The 21,941-nt window shown below is 35.1% G+C and overlaps 2 protein-coding genes across 4 annotated transcripts; one reads left to right on the plus strand and one right to left on the minus strand.

Annotated features, from left to right (window-relative positions):
• Positions 1-971: 971 nt before the first annotated feature.
• LOC122607598 lies at positions 972-7,991 on the minus strand. Of its 3 annotated transcripts, XM_043780612.1 has the most exons (15): positions 7,788-7,991; positions 6,927-7,017; positions 6,454-6,538; positions 6,192-6,276; positions 5,410-5,479; positions 5,260-5,329; positions 5,036-5,093; positions 3,874-4,117; positions 3,469-3,487; positions 3,285-3,348; positions 3,115-3,189; positions 2,101-2,170; positions 1,885-1,965; positions 1,320-1,399; positions 972-1,242 (listed from the first exon to the last, which is right to left on the minus strand). In XM_043780612.1, the coding sequence occupies exons 1-15, from the start codon at positions 7,901-7,903 to the stop codon at positions 1,164-1,166; spliced, it is 1,287 nt and encodes a 428-aa protein (XP_043636547.1). In that variant the 5' UTR covers positions 7,904-7,991; the 3' UTR covers positions 972-1,163. The 3 variants fall into 3 exon arrangements, with proteins under 3 accessions (XP_043636547.1, XP_043636546.1, XP_043636545.1); XM_043780611.1 differs by having other exon boundaries at positions 3,285-3,487; positions 5,036-5,090; XM_043780610.1 differs by having other exon boundaries at positions 3,285-3,487.
• Positions 7,992-20,242: 12,251 nt separating this feature from the next.
• LOC122608955 lies at positions 20,243-21,889 on the plus strand. The gene has a single exon (XM_043782022.1). It carries the CDS (start codon positions 20,243-20,245, stop codon positions 21,887-21,889), a length of 1,647 nt encoding a protein of 548 aa, XP_043637957.1.
• Positions 21,890-21,941: the final 52 nt, after the last annotated feature.

The following is a 21,941-nucleotide window of genomic DNA, read 5'->3' on the forward strand; positions in this document are numbered from 1 at the left end:
AAAATGAGTTGGAATTTAGGTTGCAATAGCTTTTACAGTTATGGTAACACAGTTTAGAATATGTGCGTAGACACTGTTATAGAGATATAGAGAATGATAGCCTAAAGGAGAATGTTTAGCTACTATCATATTGGTTTTTAATAACGTTATTATGCACATATATGTTTGGTGGGATGGTTATTGAACCGTCAAAGTCCGAATCTGCATATAAGGTCATTCAAAACAGGCAGACCTGAAATCGTTTTGAATAGAGTGAGATGGTAAATGTAGATAAATGATGTAACTGGAGACTTCAAAATGGTAGTTCTGCTGTATCTTTTTGGAAGAACACCTTGGAGGGGAATGAAGGTGGCAGGTGGTTTTGTTTTGATGTTCCCCCATCTTAATACTGTGTTTAAAAATAAAGCTATTGCAATCTAGGACTTAAAAACAAAATAAAACTGTAAACATTAATTTTTTTATGGTATTTTCCCACCTTATTTTAGTGTGATTGCTTATCACCAGTTGCTTATCACCAGTCCTTAGAAGTCTCTAACTTGAGCAAGTCCATCGTGATCACTCATTTAATCTTTTCAAATAACACTTTTCAATGTGGTGGTTTATAGACTCATGATCAATGGATGCTCTACACTAGAACGCTTTAGGAACAGTTAAAAACGTATGCTTCAAGTCACCATCAAGATCCTGTGGGGGCTCACATTGCAAAAGTTGTACTAGTTGATGGATTTTGGACTCGACACGGAAGCCTTTTTTACTATTCTACGCGTGTACAATGCAGCATCAAATCACAGGAGTGCTTCAACTATGAGGTTACGAGGCACATTGTGTGTGTTATTGACGCACCCTTGTGAGAGATCTGGTGACAAGTTATTTTTCATGGCAGATACACGTTGGTATTGAGGATGAGACAAGGGCTCCTTGCATAGCCTGATAAATGTCATATATATATACAGAGAATGTAAAGGGAAAAATTAATATAAGCCATTGTTTTTTTAAAAATGTGAGAACTTTTTTACTATTCTAGTCAATTATTTGTATATGTATACTTGCATTTTGCTCACAAAAACTTGGCAAAAAAGCAAGAAACAATTATCATGAATCTGCAAAATCTTTGCATCTTCAACTACTGTGTCTAAGGTTTCCGATCATTTGGATAACCAAGGCTATACATCATATACAGGTAACCTCTCTTCAATAATAACGCGGCATATAGGGCACTTTTTACACTTTACAGAACACGTGCTGCGAGATATAGATCATAAGTGTCATGATAACATATAGAGAAAGATAAAAAAAATCGCAAGTATTAATATAAGTACCTGCAAAGAATCCGATGCCGACAGGGAAGGAGTACTATGTTTAATTGTCTTTCAAAGCAAACCCGGCAAAGAATTTTTTCCTGGCATAATGTGTTCAAATTGCAACAAGATTCAAAACCCATAATCACAGAGCAAATTAGGGATGTAGGAATAGGACCTATTATATATTTTTCTGTTTTCACACATTACTGGCCAAACCAACAGAACACCTGCTAGGATTGTTCATCAGCTTCAGTACCAGTCTAGTTCTGGTTTATAACCAGTTCACTTCCAAACGGACAATATTTATAAAACCGACATCATTTCAAGTTTAACATATTTATGAAGTAAAAAAGAAAAACATCAGTCTCGTTTTTGTTCTGGCTTTGGTTCATAACAGGTCTCAAAATTGGTTTCTTAAGCCTTTACAACTGAGAACCAGACCAAGTATAGCCAGTACCATTCTAGTCCAGGTTCACTTGTGTAAGTAACCCTACGACCTAACCAATTTTCCATTTTTGAATAGCATAGAAGTTCAGCAACTAAAACTGAAGTAAAGCCAAGAATCAAGATTTAGAATTGTTACATTTTGGAGTCTTTCAAACTCTTGTAGGCTGAATTTTGTGGTTTCCATTTGCTCACCAAGAGCAGCCTGAAGTCTCCACACCTGAGAAGATGAATATAGCCTAAACTTGTAACCACAAATCCTAACCTTGATATGGTGTAAGAAGTAAAAATCGTGTATGAACAAATTCAGGACAAAACTTGGATACAAACAAAATAAAATGTGGTTTCTTCTTACCTCTTGAGCAAGATCCTTTCTCGGCATTTTCTTTACTACTTCAGGTGAAGATCCACAGAAAGTGTTATAACTGCTCATACACAACCATATAAAAATGTCGAAACCCAGTTCCAGTATCACCACCATGATTGTCAACAATTTCCATTTTACAGAATTTTTAAATAATTCCAGGTTGGATCTTCCCGACCCCAAAATCAGTGTCAAGTCACAAGTTTGACAACACTACTGTATTGGTCTTTCAAGTCTCTTATGTTAATATTGCTGCTGCGGTGCTGCCCAGAGCTGCTAATTTTGACCAATTTATTGATCAATTTGGGTTGTGTTTTCAAACAGTTTAAGTGAGTCCAACGGAGAAGCAGTTAAATGGGCCAAACAGGTTGAAAGTCCCCCAAAGTCTACTTCTAATGCACGCAACACCATAAATCATTTTATCGACTTATTCAAGTTATAGTTGAAATGATATTGTTTCCGTAATTACGATCAACACATTGACTATATATGCGGGAAGTGAAGGTGGAGCTTTTACACATCTAAGTTGGATGAAAACTAGGACGTGAGAAGATATTTCACCCAACTTAGGTGTGTGATAGCACTACCCTCACTTTTCCGAATGTTCAATAATACATAATATATCCTCAACATATTTGAGTTATTACCTGACCTTTCTGTACTAAAAATGAAACCTGTTGGTTCGTTTAAACCCAAACCTGTTTTTACCAGTTTGCTTAACCTGCCTGACTCCCTACATTTCCACCTTGACTGTTGACTAATTTTAGTTTGTTAGCTTTTATTAGAGCCAATTGAAGGTTCCCATAAAATCAGTTGAAGTACTTATATAGTTGTATGAACACTTGGTAGACACCAAAACCCAGGTAAAGAAGTTACAATGCTGGAGAAAATCATTTATATACTAAATACGAACACACTGGATAATCCAACCATATAACTTCTATTGAAATTTTTTTCTTGAAGATACTTAATGAGTAATGACTTATTACTGTTAACAGTACTTACCCCACAGCTCCATCATGGTAAAGTCGTGCCTGTTCTTCTCGACTTTCTTCATCAATGGATGACCAATCAAGCAACCTATGCATAAAATGAGAGTAATAAGTAGTATAAGTAAACCTTTGATTAAGGCTTGGTCAACAAAACATGGATTTTTATAATGCCACATGATTTACCTAGAGCCATGGGACAAAAACCCAAAGAAGTCACGAGCTCTAGCAGAAAACACAAGATATCTTCCTGTGTAGGCCCCATTATGTAAACATAAGATATTTTCCACCAATTTAGATCCAGTAAAAAGTACTACTGCTCCTTGCAGTAGAAGTAAAGGAGAGAAGACAATGGAAAGCGGGATATTACTAGCAGCAGCAGGATTTTCCTGCAACTCGGGAAGACCATAATGTAAAGCAAAAAGATTATTTAAACTATTTAAGAAATATATTTCAATGATTCATTGCATATAAAGTAACCAACTTTCTTACCATAAAATTACTCAAACTTTCAAAATATGACTCAATGAACTTTGCAGTCTTGACAGCAGGTAATCAGTATTTAAGTGCCAATCTAGAGCCACATTTAAAAAAGCCAGCCTAGTTTTTTCCTGATATCTGGATTCGAGAGTTTTTAATAAAAAACCTAGAAAACTTGAGGCTTTTCATATAAGGCGATAGTTTAATGATTTTTCTGGGCAAAAAACAAAGATGGTTACCGTATCATGCAATTAAGCCATACCAAAATAGTTGACCATCGAATGATTTAACATACCTCTAAGTGGATACAAAGCAGGATTTGAAATGCAATAACAAGAGCTTTTGTTATGTGACCACCAATGTCTTGCAATCCACACATCCTATCCACAGAGGTATCATCTGAGGCAGCTACTAGGCCGTTATTCCAATCAAGATATCGAATAACTGTTGATGAACTGCCTTCACGTGCTTGGAAGTTTTCGTGAATCGCTGGATTAGACCACTTTGTGCAAACAAGAAATGCAAAGCACTCTGCAATTCTGTAGCCAATGAATGACAACAAGTTACTGAGTTAGAACATATTATAAGGAAACAAATTGCAATAAAAGGTGATGCACGCTTGGATTTTCATTTAGCCAAGTAGCCAACACCTTATTCCCATTTACATAAAGGCTTAACCTTTCAAAAACTTCGATCATGTTGACTTCTTTTTTTTTATACCTTTCGATGATGCCAACAAGGCTCTTGGAAACCTGTTAGCTTATAAGATTACAGTACAGTAAAAAAATTAGAATTTTTTGTTGATGCAAACAAAATATTTAGCCCAGTACAAAAATTTTAAAAAGTGCTATTTTTAACTTTTGTTAAAAAATGGTGTTTGTTAGGCGTTTAAAACATACGTATTCCGCAATTGTTAAATGCGGATTTACTAAACAATATTATTTCCCACCGCATTTAAGAATTGCAGATTGTAGCTTTTAAAAAAATACCTTGTATTACGCATTTTACAAATGCATATTGCAGTTTGGTTGGTCTTCAATGTACCACAAAAGTAAAGAATCTTTTCGAAAACACGGTTTTACAAACAATATTCCTTTCCACCGCATTTGAAAAATGCAGATTGTAGTTTTTTTTATAAAAAAAACTTGTATTCCACATTTTACAAATGCATAGTTCACTTTTGTTGGGCTTGGACGCATCATAAAAGTAAAGAATCTTTACGATAACCACAATTTACATATCTCAAATGCGGAATGGGGAAATACTTTTTAGTTGATCCGCAGTTCACATATGCATAATACCCATTTTAAAACCACCCAATGTCAAAAACCATTTCTCTAACACAAAATAGAAAAAGCACTATTTTGACAAAAAACTCAAAATTAGACCACAGTTCATCATCTGTTTATGAAATTTGCTACAAGACTAAAACTTCTCTGATAGAATGAAGACAATACCCAAAGTTTATGAACAGGTCCCACCATCCTAAAGCACCAATATCACCAACACCACCTGCTAATAAAATAAGACATGGTATAAGAACTTCCATTCACAGATATGAAAAATGATGATGCGTAGGTAGACCACAATCACCAAAACTGTTCCAATCATATCCTAATGGATGCTAGGAAAATCTTATATGTATGTATATTAAAAAAAAGAGATTCACAAAAAATATTACCACATAGCTTCAAAAGGGTGAACAAGGTAGCAGCAATGAAAAAGATCATGGATATACAAACCCAGAAGTGCTGAAAAAGTAATCGAAATGCTAACAATTACAAAACTCCCATCAGAATAAAATAACACAAAGATATTCAGCTAAACTTACTGGAAGTGTCTCCCATATTGCATCATCACTCAAATTTTCTTCATCTCCTGGTAGTAAAGCCTTGCACATTCTGTAAACAAATAAATGATAAGATGTCAAACATGTTACATGCATAAATCAACATCAAAAAGCCTATAATGCGATTTTGGAAAATCAGAAGTGGTTGTGAAGTTCATATGACCAACATAAAAGTTCAAACTCTATGTACTCATTTTCATTGTCTTTACATCCGTTGTCAAAAATTGAAGGAGAACTACTATACGATTGCTAGTGTCACATAGCGCACTTATAATAATCCAAAGGAATCACATTCACTATAAATGGCTGTGTCGTTTTCTACAGGGTTTGTTAAATTCATTTGCGACAATATATTTCATTCGGCCATTCCATATTTGCCTTCAATTCCTACATAAGAAACGCTACTTTTAGTCTCTGTATGACCTATATAATGAGAACTTCAGATATTTATTCTTTGTAGGAGACATGTCAGCCTAGCGACCATTAGTCTTTTAAACCTAGATATCGTTCAAATTTCACAAACAACCGGCTAAAGTGGTGCCTTATTAGGCCTCAAGTAACACTCGTTGATAAGGATGACTGAAAAGAACTGATATACAATGAAAATTTTATTGCACAATATAGGAGCATTGTAACAAGGGAAAATATCACCAACATCAAATCTCTTCCTCGAATAAGAAAGTAAACCAGTAGTCCTTTGAACAATCTAATTTTATTTTAGTAAAATGATAGAACATAAGATGAGCACCATTAAAATGTCTAACCTGACATTATCAACAAGAATTGTTATTTCAAATACCAATAAAGGCAGAAAGACGATCTTCAAGTCTACAGCAGGAACTCTCATAACTACACATAAGATATCAATAAGCTCTCAACAACCAATATAAACAAACACAAACTTTGGGTTCACTAGATTATCTCACAACAAGAATAACACGACTTTGATTAGAGGTGGAGGATGGAGATAATGTATAGGTTCACAAAGTCAATAATATAAAGAAGTGAGTTCCATATTTGGAGTACCATAGATGCTCTCCAGAAAGACACAAAGAAGCAGCTCAAAGGCAACAAGCAAAGGCATGCCAGCAATTGCATGACATGGTACCCACTGCACAACGAAAGAGATATGATTGATTGCATGATGCATATCGTCAAACAGGTCTAAACACTAATCACAACGCTTTAATGCTTTGTTCTTGAGTCCATTTTTTTAAGAAAAGAAAAGAAGTGAAATGATGAGGAGATAAATTTGATCCTTCCAAATCATCCCAATAATGGGAGGAAGATTTTTTAAACAAAAACAACTAAAACTTTTTTTCAAATCATTTCAATTCATTTCCTTTCTCACTTTAAAAATACTCAAGAACCAAACTTGTTTTATAATCACTTGGATTCTTTTCTTTCCTCCCTTTAAAAAACTCAAGAACATAGTGTAAGTCTAATAATCACCATCACCGGAAAAGAAAATACAACGAAAAGTCAATATATAACGATACATGATGTTCACGGGTAGCTGATGGTGCAGGTAATGTGAATCTTCCACGGGCTACAACTAAATGAAATAGAAAAAGCGGGAAGAAAATACTCCTGCACAACATAAAATATAATTTACGTATTTAACAAAACTAATTCTAAAATAAATGTGTAATTCTGGTCAGTAAAATCCACATTATGTCATGAATGAAAACTTTGGAGAAAACTTTAGTCCTTCAACTGCATAATATTTAGAAGATTTTAGTCCTTACATATCCTAAGATAATAACACGTTTTACTTCAATACGATATAAAGATCCTTACTTTCTTCATATGTCGAATCTTGAACTTAATAAATGCAAATTCAGTCTGGATTCTTTTTCAAAATACCTAACCATTATTTTTTGGTAATCATGGAGCCTGACCTTTAACCGACTAATCCATGAGGTCCGAGTTTACAGCAACACAAAGTCACAAACTTTAAACAGGAAACCTCTCCTAAGGGAAATTCGCACGGCATAACAAAGAGTAGTCAGCGTTTAGTCGGCTACCACCTATCTATACAAATCCCTAATCTGTTCAAGCTACCGTGAAATCGGTCTAAAATCGGGTCGACTTTAGAATGCCTTACCACTAGGCCACCTTGTAAATTTTTACAAAAACCTAACTAAAAAGTCTAAAAATAAAACAAAATTACCAATACTAATATTAAATACTAAAATTATAAGCATCATTATTATCTATAAATATCAATAACACTTATATCTAATCATTAGTCATCATTATGCAATAAATGGATATCAGTAAACAAAATTGAAGTAATGACAAATATGTATATATAGAATATATATATATATATATGTATGTATAACGATAACACATACCACCAAGAAGAGAAGAGATGATGATCCAATTTAAGAAAGAGCAAAATTGTGAAGCAGAATAGTAGAGTATGAGCAGTGAAAGATTGTAAGGATTTTGATATTCTGCCCCACCTCATTTTTCTTTTTTTAGTTTTTATGTTTTCTTACAAAGACTGCAAATCTTTAAAAAGATGCATGAGTCACGGAGAATATGTTTTATTACTAATTTAATTATAAAGAGGACGACATTTAAGATATTGGGCCTTGTTTTTATCTTCTTTTTCTTGTATTTATAGTACTCGTAATTCCGGCGTTGTCCCAACAAATATTATGTCTATTATCTTACAAGAGAAGATACATGTGTATTGCGGTGGTGTTAGAGGTAGCGGTTGTGGTAGTGATATAATGGCGACAGTGGTGGCGGTGACAGGTGATGGTGGCGACTGACGAGCGATGGTAGAGGCGGTGATGGCGGTAGCGGTAGTGGCAGTGATGGATGGTGGTGGCACGCGTCGGTATTGACGGTGGTTGGTGGTGGCGGCGCGAGCAGTGAAGGTTATTGATGTAATGTGGCTATGATGTATGATACATCATGCATTAGAATATGTATTTGTTGAAACTTAAAATCAATATAGAAACTTTAAGTTTAATATTGAAAATCAAAAATAGATTTGCTTTATAATATAAGGAAGAATCCATAAAAAGATAACCTTTTATATAGAATTCCTAATATAGATAACCTATTTAATTTTCGTCTATTAAAGGGATTTCGATTCTAAAACTTTTTCAGTAAAGATAATATCGTTAGTTTTTAACGTCAGACTCTTATAAATTACACGTCATTTTGCCATGTCATTAAAAAACTAACATGGATTATATTTATGTATATATTTATATATTACATATGTAGAGAGTGGTTATTATAAAACAAGTATTATCATAAAATAAGTATAAAAAAACTTGGATCATTAGATCAGATCTCAAAAATTAATTAAGATAATTAATAATAAATCTAATTTTAGGGATAGAATTGACATTTAACATGAGGCTGTCTTCCTTTTTATTCTCACTTTCGAGTCATTTCTTCTCCATTCTATTTTCTCCCCCTTTTTTTCCCTTATATGAACGGCATCCGCTTCTTTCACCCTGTACAAATTCGAGACACATAATGATGCACAACTGTACAAGACTGTTACATGCTTAGCGGTGATGCACAAACAATCCAGCGGTGATGCACAAACAATCGACAATGAAAATTATGATGCACATAACATTTTATCACTTATACGAAACCATCGATAATGAAAAGTTATAATGCACATAGAAACTTAACATTGATATAATTTGATGCACAAAACAATTCAACATTGACCATCTGTCATGTAAAAAATTTGATGCACTATAATTAACATCTAAATACACAACTAACACAACATAAAATTTGATGCACATTGGACCTCTCTCTTGATTTCAACTTTGATTTCGTCTGTGGTTATGGAAGAAAATGGTGGCTCTGGACCTCTAATGATGAATAATTAGACAAGGGAGTTCAAGAAAGTGGAACACCACTAGTGAATAGCGACAGATGGATCTATTGTTTTTCTGTGACGGATAGTGGGACAGTTTGTCATGAAAGAGTGATCCACCGGTCACTTGAACTCTTGAAGTGAGGGTGGATGAATCTGCAAAATATGTACAGATCGAAGAACTATAGATAAAAACATATTAAAAGGTGAAAATCTACAATTTGATGTTGACTTATTACTTTAATCTTCAGAAATATGAAAATGCTACCAACACCCACTCCATTCATTAATGAAAAAAATACTTCCAACATTCACCAAACTCATCGCATCATTTCCGATGTCTGCGATCATCTTTTTCACAATTATATAAAAATATTAATACTAATAAGACTTTATTTCATGGGATTTAAGGGAAAAAAATGAAGGGTATTTGGAAATGTCAAGGGATGGATGGATGGATCTGAAAATACGTTTGTGAGAATGATTTTAGGGATGGATTATGGATATATTGTTGTTGATAAGAAAGAGGGATGGATTTGTGACAAGAAAATAAAGAAGAAAGTTTTAAAATTAAAATGAAAAAGACCATGTTATCCTTATTATCATAGTTTTTATTATTTATTAGTCAAAATAATTAAAGGACACATGTCACTCTCACAATATGTCTTACATGTTTTAGCTTAATAGTTGTTTTACTTTACCCCTTACCTATGTATGTATCTATATATCACAAAAACATTCCCCAATTGATGCTTTTCTCTTTCAGTCTCCCCTACTCTTCCCCAAAGAAACTTATGAACCCTAATGTTTAAATCTGTTCAAGTTGATTGCTTGCTTTTTGAATGACGTGAGGGCTAGAGAGCTTTGTCGGTGGTGTCCAAATAGGGGGGTTGGTGTCGATTTTCCGGGGGGGGGGGGGGGGGTGTAGTAAATGACCAGTGGTGAGGGGCTGAATTGAGGATGGTGGTGACCTGAGGTGATTTCCGGTGGGAGGTTGGTAGTCTGCAACAAAAGGACGATTCCGTCAGTTTTTAGAAATACCACCATTGTTTTTTTCCGGTGGTTTCTAAATCACACCTTCACTGTTTTTTCCGGAGATTTCTTGATCTAATTTGCTATAGCATTGAAATCCTATATATGAAGTAGAGAGAAAACAAACTGTTGTGATGATGATGATTATGATTATGTATAAATTAGAAGGTAAGAAAGCAAGTATAAAAAAAGGGGAAAATTTGGTGGTATGCGTGAAAATAAATAGGCATGTCAAAATTGATTTGTTTTTTCCCCAATTTGAACGATTGTTTTGATGTAGAAAAATCTCGTCACTCCACGAAACACAAATCCAACTAGATATAGATTTCTATGTATATATATATATATATGGGGGATGAGAATATAAGGCTGTCGGGTATCTAAGCTTAGGTGTGGAACACTCACATATTGTTTTTTAATCCATAAAAATCATGGGGGCCTATGCATTTATTCATTAAACAAGAAATAATAAATATTAGTATGTGAGAGGTTCCACACCTAAGCTTAGGTGATGGACAACCTTATATTCCCATTTTCCTATATATATATATATATATGAGGATGAGAATATAAGACTGTCGAGTATCTAAGTTTAGGTGTGGAACCTTCACATATTATTTTATTTTAATCCATAAAAATCATGGGGGCCCATGCATTTATTCATTAAACAAGAAATAATAAAATATTAGTATGTGAGGGGTTCCACACCTAAGCTTAGGTGCCGAACAACTTTATATTCTCTCCCCCCCCCCCCCCCCACACACACATTTATATATAGTGTAAAGTTATTTTGAAAACCCTTTTTTTTGCGAGAATTTTTGAGAACTTTTCAAATCAAGCCCAACCGATGATTATTCTTTACATGAAAATTGTTTTTTGATTGTTTTCTGAATAACTTATGTGTAATTTTGAGTTTATAATTGTGTGGATGCATGAATTATCATCCGTTATACAATTATGTGAAGATTTGGATTTTTGATCACATGTGCACGAATATTGCTATGATTTCATGTAAAAAAGGGTTCTCAAAATAACTTTACCCTATATATATATATTGATGTTTGGATTTCCAAACTGTGATTTTCGAAATTTTTAAAGATTGGTTGGATTCCTCCTAATGCGAATAGCGGAAGAGAATTGATATTAGTACCAAATTATTTGATTATTTTACCACATCGGTGCAGTTAATACTTGTACAGTCTACAATGAAAAAGAGTGGTACAAATATCATCCCGTATAGTGAAATGTATAAACTTTGGAAAGAACAATGGAATAAATAATGGTGTGAAAATGATGATGACTAGAAAAAATGTTTGGACAAAAAATGTTGTTGCCGGAAAAGTTGATAGAGAAAAATTTGTGAAGTTGATAATGAGGTGTTCACGTCAACTCATTAGTCCATGTAGGCATTTTTAGGACATGGCATGCCACGTTGGTAGTTAACGGATGTCTAATATTAAAAACTCTCGATATTACCTTTATTGAAAAGTTTTGGAAACGAACTTCTTTTAATAGATGAAAACTAAATAGGTTCCCTATATTAAGAATATATTTTGAGTAAAAAAGTTCACTTTTTATGGAATTTTCCCAATAATATAATATAGATGTAACATTTAAATTTTTACATTAACTTTTAGACGTTCTTTATATTAAGATTTGTATTCATATTTATACTTTGACATTCCGTTTTAAGATATGTCATCTGAATAATTATGTACTAGATTGGTATCCGCGCAATGCAGCGATGGTAACGGCGACGATGATAGTGTGGCTATTAACGTAAAAGTAATTTCATTGTGGTCGGAGATATGATGAATTGTTGCGTGAGATATGAAAGGGAGGAGGAGTGGGACGAATTTTGAGTTAGGGTTTTTGTTATGTGTTTCTGCGTGAGGAAGAGATATAGGTTGAGTTTTTTAAAGGGCATTTTAGTCACAATCTATAAAATAAAAATAAGAATGTATTAAAATGGAGGGTATATGTGTCATTTTAGGTTCTTAAAATTAAGAAGGGGGAGGGGGAGTTTTTTTTATAAATAAGTATAGAAATCAGTAAAGACAATAAACAATTCTTTATTAAGGTTGAAATAGATAGACCTACTTTGTAATTTATCATAAAATGTGCTAAACGTAATGTCTTGCAATAATAATAAAAGAGCCCCTTAAAATAATTTTCTAAAAAGTTATAATCATTGGATGAAAAGCTACTTTTAAATGTAGCATTTGGATGGTTTTGATGACATCAACTTTCATATTTAGATTTACTAAATTACTATTATTACTAAATCCATACTAAATAGTGAATGCCAAGAATGATCACTAATATTGACCGTGTAGATTTTATAGATTTTAAATCTGTATATCGAGTTGTACGAATAACAAATATAATGTGACAATTTCGCTAACTAAAAGAAAAATTTAACACGAGTATTCTTTTAACATAATGAAAAAATAACTCTTATGCATCGTTTTATATGTCGTAACCCAAGTTCATCATTTCCTCTTATCTATCTCTAGATTTTAACCTAAAAGTTATCAAACGATAATTTTCATGTTATATATCAAATTTTGCCATTGTTTTAGCACAAATTTTGTTATAGTTCAATGCTAGATGGAATTTAGTTGTGAGAATCCTAGATGCTAAAATATTATTACATATTTTTTTCCTTTTAGTCAGATGTCCGATCTATAGAAACACACACATATATACACATAATAAAAGGGATAATTTGAGGACTCTTTTTTCAAAAACATGAAAACAACTCTGAGCAACATATTTAAGCACTATTGATCTACCATCTCTGCTGCCGCCACCACCACTACCGGCCTTCCTCCCCGCCACCCTCACCACCGCCATGGTTGAGTTCGTACCGTATCCAACCACCACCATTTTTAGACCGTCGTCCATCTAATCGAAAACATTTCCAAACACATTTTGCTTCCGACCCCTTTGTGTATTTCCTTGATGGCTCTGTCCGATGAAGAGGAAACCCTTCCGACGGCAAACGCCTGTTCAGCTAACAGCTACGCCTCGTATCGTATCTACCTGTTTTCAACATATAACCCAAATATTTTTGGAATGCTTTTTTAACAAAAAATAATTATAAAAAAATAATTAAAAACATAGACTGAGAAAGGAAAAGAGGGAGAATAAATGTGTGGCTAACATTTGTTCTCATGTCCCCTTGAAAATAAATGTCCCTTGAATAACTCATCCCACTATACATAGTGTAGTTTAAAGTTAGTCATTTGATCATCGATTTTGTATAATAATGAAGATAACATGTTTTTTTGAGAATTTTACTACTACACTACATAAACATTTTTTTTTATCTATATTTTAAATTTGTATCGTCATTATGTCAAGATTTGACAAACAAATTCTACAAATCGTATACAATAAAACCAAATTCAGTTAATAGTATCATCATTTTCAACTGTTGGTATCTATATTTAACTTTACACTATCATTATAGAAAAATATACATGCATATCTTACTATCATTTTCGATATATAACATTTTTTCAGTTAATAATATCATCATATTTTAACATGTTTTATCTATAAATTCTAATTATCATATTACAAAAATTTAATAAATTTATTTCTCGTATTACGCGGGGAAATAATATTGTACATTAATATAATTGAGTAATTTTTTTACCCATAAAGAAATGTATTAGCAAAGAAGCAATGAACATAAAACAATTACAATTTTTTATATAAATATAGTAAAATTGAGATAACATCTATATTTTTGTGAAAATTTTATTTGACATTATTAGACTTTTTCTTATTATTTATTTATTTATTTTTATCAAATTAATTTATGACATCATCTTTTGAATTTTAATTTTTAGTCCCTTCATTAAAATTTTTAAAACTATCAAGCCTAATGTAAATTAAGCCTAATGTATAATAGCATTATTTTTATGATGTAGTTAAGGTTAAATCTTCTCTTTTCATTATAGCAACATTGATAACTTACCACTAAAGATATAAGCATTAACTAGGAGGTTCGCAAAGCCTCACATTGCGGGGCCAAACTTATAATTTTGCGATTTTTTATCTATAAAGCCAATACAATAATGTGTTTACTCCTATATTGATAATGTTGTATAAAGATTGTCCGTCATCCTTTTTCAAAACAATAATACAACACACTTTCATATTTACATTTACTACCAAAAATAGGGAAAAAATCTTACCAAAAATATCCATCATCAAACCAAAAAATTAAACACGACAAAAAGTATGAAAAGGAAATTTTTATATGAAACACGGTCTGACATGACAAAATTCAGACCGGTGCGATGCTTTACTTTAATATAAATAATTTGTTGTAGCTAGCCCAAAAGTAAAAACTTTATAAGTCTAGTGGTGAAATTTTAAAATTCTAAAATCAAAGTTAACACAACACACCATCATATTTATTTTTACTACCAAAAGTCGCAAAGGAAATTTTTTTTACCGAAAATATATATCATCAAACCAAAAAATAAAACACAACAAAAAGTATAGAAAGGAAAATTTTAAATGAAACAGGGTCTAACATGACAAAATCTAGACTGGTGCGATACTTTGCTTTAATATAAATAATTTGTTGTAAGACTAAGGTAAAAAGTTTCTAAGTATTATGGAGAAATTTGGAAAATTTAAAAATTTACTATCTAAAATGTTTAGCTTTGTAAAAACTTAAAGTTTTGTGGGAAAACTTAAAAAACCTAAAAAGCTACTATTCACTTCCTTTTGATTTAATATAGAAGATAATATGCATGGTTCTAACAGTCCATGTATACTATTTTAACTAGTTAATCAACCCGGGTTTAACCTGTAGATGTTAATCAAAATTTTAAAATTGTAAAATATATTAAAAAAAATATATGTAATGTTTGTCATTAAAACATTATAACTTGATATAAATCTAATTATTCAACTATCACAATAAATATATAGTTAACACAATAATATTTTTAAAATAAAAATGACTATTGCATTAAGTCAATAAGAAAAAACATTTTATTTGTAATATTATATGAGAGAGAAATTTTTTTTTTATTTGTAAACTTTATATATAATAAAACAAGATTGTATTCTATAAGTATTTTTAAGTTTTGTGTGAAAACTTAAAAAGACTAAAAAGCTACTATTCACTTCCTTTTGATTTAATATAGAAGATAATATGGTTCTAACAGTCCATGTATACTATTGATCGTGTATAGATATCCACGAGACTAAACATGTGTACTTGAAACATTAAACCACCGGATAATAACGACTAACAAATGATGAGTGGGACTCGAGATATAGATGCTCGAGTTACAAAGGGCAAGCATGAAATACATCATCCTAATGCTCGAGATCAATATCGAGTACCCAATATATATATATATATATATTATATGTATATTTAATTTCAAATTAAAGGATTTTACTTACTCGAGATATGAAGACTTGAAGGATGCTCGAGATATATGTTATGCCCGAGATATACTCTGAATATGAGGGGCTCGAGATGTTTGATCTATTTAACCTAGGCCAGATTCACGGGCTAAACCTATTTCTTTTATATAGACATGTCATAAGATGGCTTGCTCTAGTTAGGCGGGCACCCGAGATATGGCATGGGTTACTAGACTTACAAGGGCCCGAGACATGAGATATATATATATATATATATATAGCCTTACGACTCGAGTTACAAAAATTAGATATGCTTGAGATATGATGCTCGAGATATGACAAAAGGAAGGAGGCTCGAGATAGGACAAGAAAGCAGGGACAATGTTCCCCTAACTCAAACGTGTGCTGCTAACTCTCTTGCTAAAGTATATACAAACCTAATCGTATCTAATGGGCCGGACCTTTGATGACTTCCTTTAAATCCCATATTACTCGACTAGATAAATATTGTATGTTGCTCGAGCTGCTCGAGCTATAGATGCCTTGCTGGAGTATTTGAAGATGCCACTTTAAAACAAAATGGAACTAGGCGTGTAACTTAAAGCCCTTTGCAATATTACATGGGTTGGATTTAGTTCCCTAATGGGCTGAGTTATATTTTGCTCGAGGTGTATGGCTGGAGTTATGATTACTTATAATTATCTGCTCGAGTATACCATTCATATTTATATGTGCTATTTGTATAGCTCAGTAAGTTTATATATACTGTAACATATAAATATAACATCAAGGTGAAGCTACAGTCTTTACAAGGAAAAGGAAACTGATAATATAAGAATCCCAGAAAGTACTTATCTGCCTTCCAAATATACTTCTATAAAAGATCAATTCAATGCTGTCAATCAACACACATTCAGTTCACATTTAATTCAGCCAATCAATCATATTCAATCAATTCACAATCACTCCACAATCACTACCGCCTTAGGTTCGTCAAGAACTTGTTAGGTTCGCACTGAATTCTCAGGAGTTGCGGTGGTTGTGGTCCTTAATCTTGTTTGTCACTGAGCCAATTAATTTAGGTTCAAACATTGACGCCATCCGTGGGACCCGTTTATTGAACGGATTCCATTACTGTTAAAATCAAAATCACCATTTCATTTCTCTTTTTCTTGGTCTTGCATGGCCAGGGAAGAAACTCCACTTTCAAAAATAACCTCACCTGGGTCTATGAAGGTTGAGGCAAGTGGTGGTGAAAAGTCTAAAAATGATACCACCGTTACTCTCCACCTCTTGTAAATGTGCAAACCACTAATAGTGAGCATACCTGGGGTGAAAAAAGAATCTCTGATAAAAATTTATTGGATGTAAGAGTTAGACTCCAATACTCGTTTGAGGACATAGTTACTACATGACCCACCCAAGACTCGGGTACTATAGGGTCAATGTTCTCGGTAAGAGGGACGTCATCCTCACCCAATACCTCATTTGTAGGCATACCTGACTCAGGCGCCAACACCCAAGGGTTGTTAAAAAACAAGGGTCATGAGGCTCAAAATGTCATTCCACCCTTACCTATCACATCCTCTTCACTTGGAAGTGACCAAGTAATCCCAGTTGAGCAACTTGTCCCTAGCTCATCCGGGACCATTACTGTCCAAGAAAGCCACTTGGTTGAATTGCTAAAGCTTATAGGGGAGCCATCCCAACTACCTCCCCAAGCACACACCTCTCCAATTACAACACAACCCAATCAAGATTGGTTATCACAGCTCACCAATATACTCAAACCAACTCCACCTCCACCTCCACCTCCACCTCCTCCTCCAACAATCTCTCAGGGGGCTGTGGAGTCTTTAATGTCTTTAATGATGGAACAACTTAAGAAGCAACAAACCTAGTCCAGAACCAACACCACCACCAAACCCAGCAAGGGAATTGTTGGAAATGTTAAAAGTATTATCTGGTGAGGAGGCAGGAGGGCAAGCGCGAACCGTAAGCATTCCACGATCAGCCGTCAAATCAAGATTCTGTGATTGGATTGCAGAATACCCATTCTCAGATGGTCAAAAAGTTCCTCTAGTTGTGGAGACTTATGATGGCACCAGGGATCCAGAAGACCACTTGGCATTATATGATCAAGCAATACTCACAGAAAAATAGGTAGACCCGGTGGCTTGCCACTTGTTTCCTGGAACTTTGCAAGGTCATGCTAGAGATTGGTTCACTGGTTTACCCGAAAGAAGTATAAAAGATTTTCAAGATTTGAAAGAAAAATTCGTTGCCCATTTCTTCCAACAAAAGAAGCACCAGCGTAATCACCTGGAGGCTCACCTAATAAGGCAAAGGGAGAATGAGCCACTAAGAGAGTTCATTTTAAGATTCACTCAAGAATGCCAAAGGATATCCGGTCTACCAGAGAGTCAACAAATCTTTGGCTTTACTCTTGCTTTGCACCCAGGAGGCCTCCAAGAAAAGTTGACTACAAAAGTCCACAAGACTTTCAAAGAAGCCATTGATCGAGCCTATGATTATCTCCGTTCTAGAGAAACCTCCACGTTAGTAAGGGGGATAATAAGAAAAGATAAGTCATGGGTAGGACCCTCTGGAGGGAAAAGGCCTCGTTTTGATATTAAACGAGATGGCCGCAGGGAAGATTACAGAAGAGATACAAGAAGAGATGACCGTCCAGATGACATAAGAGATAAGAGGCCCATTCAATATGGCAAAAGTGTCCATCTTGTGGACTTAACAAAGTCTCCAAAAGAGATTTTGAAAACTGAGAGGGTGGGCTCAACTTTCAAGCCCCCTCTCCCTCTCAGATCTGCAAAGAAAAACATGAATAAGTATTGTGACTTTCATGAGGACCACGGTCATGATACTAATGATTGCAGAGAACTCCAAGCAGAAATCAAAAGGGCCTTAGAAGAAGGAAAGTTAGAGCACCTTGTTCCTGGAGCCAAACAGGGAAGAAAAGCTCCCATAAAGAAAACCTTCGCATGGCAGAAGGCATCAGTTAAAAAAGAAAACAATGATGATCCGGGTCCAGCAGAAGGACATGTTTGTATGGTACACCAAAGAAAATATCCAGGAAAGCGTAAAGCAAATGTATTGGAAGGTTGGGCAGTGGTGCCAATTTCCTTTCCACCTGTTGAAACGGTATCCTCAAACTCTGTAGTCATACAAGCTCGCTTGGCAAACTTCGAGGTTGGGAAAATATATTTAGATAATGGAAGCTCTACTGACATTATTTACGAGCATTGCTTCAATAAACTCCCTCAAAGAGTTAAAGACCTCAAGCGCCCGCCTTTGGCACCTCTAGTTGGTTTCAATTGTGAATCTAGTTGGCCCATTGGAGAAGTAAGTATGGAGGTAATGATGGGTGAATACCCACTCCATAGAATTGAAGTTGTGGACTTCACAATTGTTAGAGCACCTTTACCATACAATGTGTTGCTCGGCAGGCCATCCATGCAGAAATTCGGAGCCATACCATCAACAATCCATGGGATGGTTAAGTTCCCCACCCCAGCTGGGGTAGCCACCATAAAGGGACGCATGGTATGGCCAAGGGAGTGCAAGCAGGTCAATAAGGAAAGTCTAAAAGAAGTGAAGCATGACTTGTCAATTGAAGTAGCAAGTGAGGGCCCGGAGCAGAAGATAATCATAAATAGAAAATTCCCAGAGCAACCAGTTATCATTGGGTCACAACTCCCCAAAGAAACAAAATGCAAGTTGATCAACCTCTTGAAAGAAAGTTTAGATGTTTTTGCATGGGAAACGTCAGATATGACAAGTGTTCCAAGAAAGTTTACAGAACATGCCTTGAACGCTAATCCAAACATAGTCCCTATAAGGCAGAAGAAAAGAGGCATGGATCATGACAGAAGCAAATCTGCTTGCGAGCAAGTAGACAACATGGTCGAAGCAGGCATATGCAGAGAGGTTAGATACCAGACATGGGTAGCAAACCCAGTTATGGTTAAGAAAGGGGACGACTCATGGAGGCTTTGTGTCGATTTTAAAGATATCAACAAAGCTTGTCCTAAAGACAATTACCCCCTCCCAGAAATAGGTTGGAAGGTGGAATCTCTAGATGGATTCAGGTTAAAGTGTTTCCTTGATGCTTACAAGGGATATCACCAGATCTCAATGAAGAAAAGTGATGAAGACAAGACTGCCTTCCATACAGACCAGGGCATCTATTGTTTCCAAAAAATGCCTTTTGGCTTGAAAAAAGCTAGGGCCACTTACCAGAGGCTGATAGACAAAACCTTCCAACACCAGATCGGGAGAAATGTTGAAGCTTATGTGGATGACATAGTCATCAAAAGCCATGAGGAGAATGCCATGATAGTTGATATCCAAGAAACTTTCAATACATTGAGGGGGATAAATATGAAGCTTAATCCTTCCAAATGTAGCTTTGGAATGGAAGAAGGGAAGTTCTTAGGTCACATAGTGACTGCAAGAGGAATAAAAGCTAACCCAAAGAAGATTTAAGTAGTTGTAGATATGCCTTCTCTGAAAACAAAGAAGCAAGTGCAAAGCTTAAATGGAAAGCTGGCCTCTTTAACACGATTCTTTTCTAAAGCAGCTGATAGGTCCCTTCCATTCTTTAAAACTTTGAAGGGATGCTTAAGGAAACAAGATTTTTCTTGGATAGAGGAGGCTGAAAAGGCATTTCAAGACATGAAGAAATTTTTGGCTCACCTACCAACACTTACTGCTCCAATACCCAGGGAAGCACTCACTCTTTACTTGGGCGCCTCCAAAGAGTGTGTAAGTGTCGTGTTGTTGGCAGACAGAGGAAGTTCTCAGATGCCCATTTACTTCGTTAGCCGGGCATTGAAAGGGCCCGAGATAAACTACCCAGGCTTGGAAAAGTTAGCTCTTGCTTTAGTCCATTCAGCTAGACGTCTCAGAAGATACTTCCAAGGTCATCCCATCCAAGTTCTCAAAGACCAGCCCATCAGGCAAGTCCTATCAAAACCTGAAGTGTCAGGCAGGCTAGCTAAGTGGGCAATTGAGCTTGGAGAGCATGAAATAACATTTCAGCCAAGAAATGCAAAGAAAGGCCAAATTTTGGCGGATTTTTTAGCAGAAGTTGAGGGGGAGGAGGAAGATGTAAGCAAGGTAGAAGAAAGTCCACCATGGACTTTTTTACGGATGGAGCCTCTAGTGCTGGAGGGTCAGGAGCAGGTCTCATCCTCATTGACCCAGACAAGAAAGAATCACCTGTGCCTTCGTTTTGACTTCCTAGCCTCAAATAATGAAGCTGAATATGAAGCCCTTCTAGCTGGGTTGAGAATAGCAAGGAAAATGGGGGTGGAAAAAATCCATGCCTTCGTGGACTCCCAACTTGTAGCAAACCAAATAAAAGGAGCATTTGAGGCAAGTCAAAAGACTATGCAGCTTTATTTGGAAGAGGCAAGGAAGATTATCTCTGAATTCAAGAAATTCAATATAGAACAGGTTCCCAGGAGCCAAAATAAAAAGGCGGACGCCTTAAGTAAGCTGGCATCTTTAACCTTTGCTCATCTTACAAAGGAGGTATTAGTGGAGGTGTTGAAAGAAAAATCCATAGTGCCAAAAAAGGAAATTTCTCAAGTTGAAGAAGGTGAATGTTGGATGACCCCATTGTATAACTTCATCAAAGATGGAGTCCTCCCTGAAGATAAGGAAAGTGCAAAGAAAGTAAGGATGAAAGCACCCATGTATTTGATCATGGAAGGGTCTTTGTTCAGAAAATCCTTCCTTGGTCCCCATCTTCGTTGTGTAGGTCCCTTGCAAGCAAAAGAACTCATCCAAGAAGTGCATGGTGGAACATGTGGTATCCACGCCAGACCAATATTAGTTACAACCAAGATCATGAGACTTGGGTACTTCTGGCCCTCCTTATATCAAGATGCCAAGGAGGTAATTGAAAAGTGCCAATCATGTCAGATGCATGCACCAGTGTCCAACAGACCCAGACGAGACCTCATCCCCGTTACAACAGCATGGCCATTTTACAAGTGGGGAATTGATATAGTAGGTCCATTTCCCCAAGGCATCAGTAAGATGAAATTTTTGATAGTAGCCGTGGACTACTTCACTAAGTGGGTAGAGGCAAAACCATTGGCAACCATCACAGGCCAGCGAGTGATCAATTTTGTGTGAGAACACATAGTCTGTAGATTCGGAGTTCCCCATGTGATGGTTAGTGATAATG

Source organism: Erigeron canadensis, chromosome 7 (genome assembly GCF_010389155.1).
Source record: "Erigeron canadensis isolate Cc75 chromosome 7, C_canadensis_v1, whole genome shotgun sequence".
In the NCBI taxonomy this organism is placed as follows: Eukaryota; Viridiplantae; Streptophyta; class Magnoliopsida; order Asterales; family Asteraceae; genus Erigeron; species Erigeron canadensis.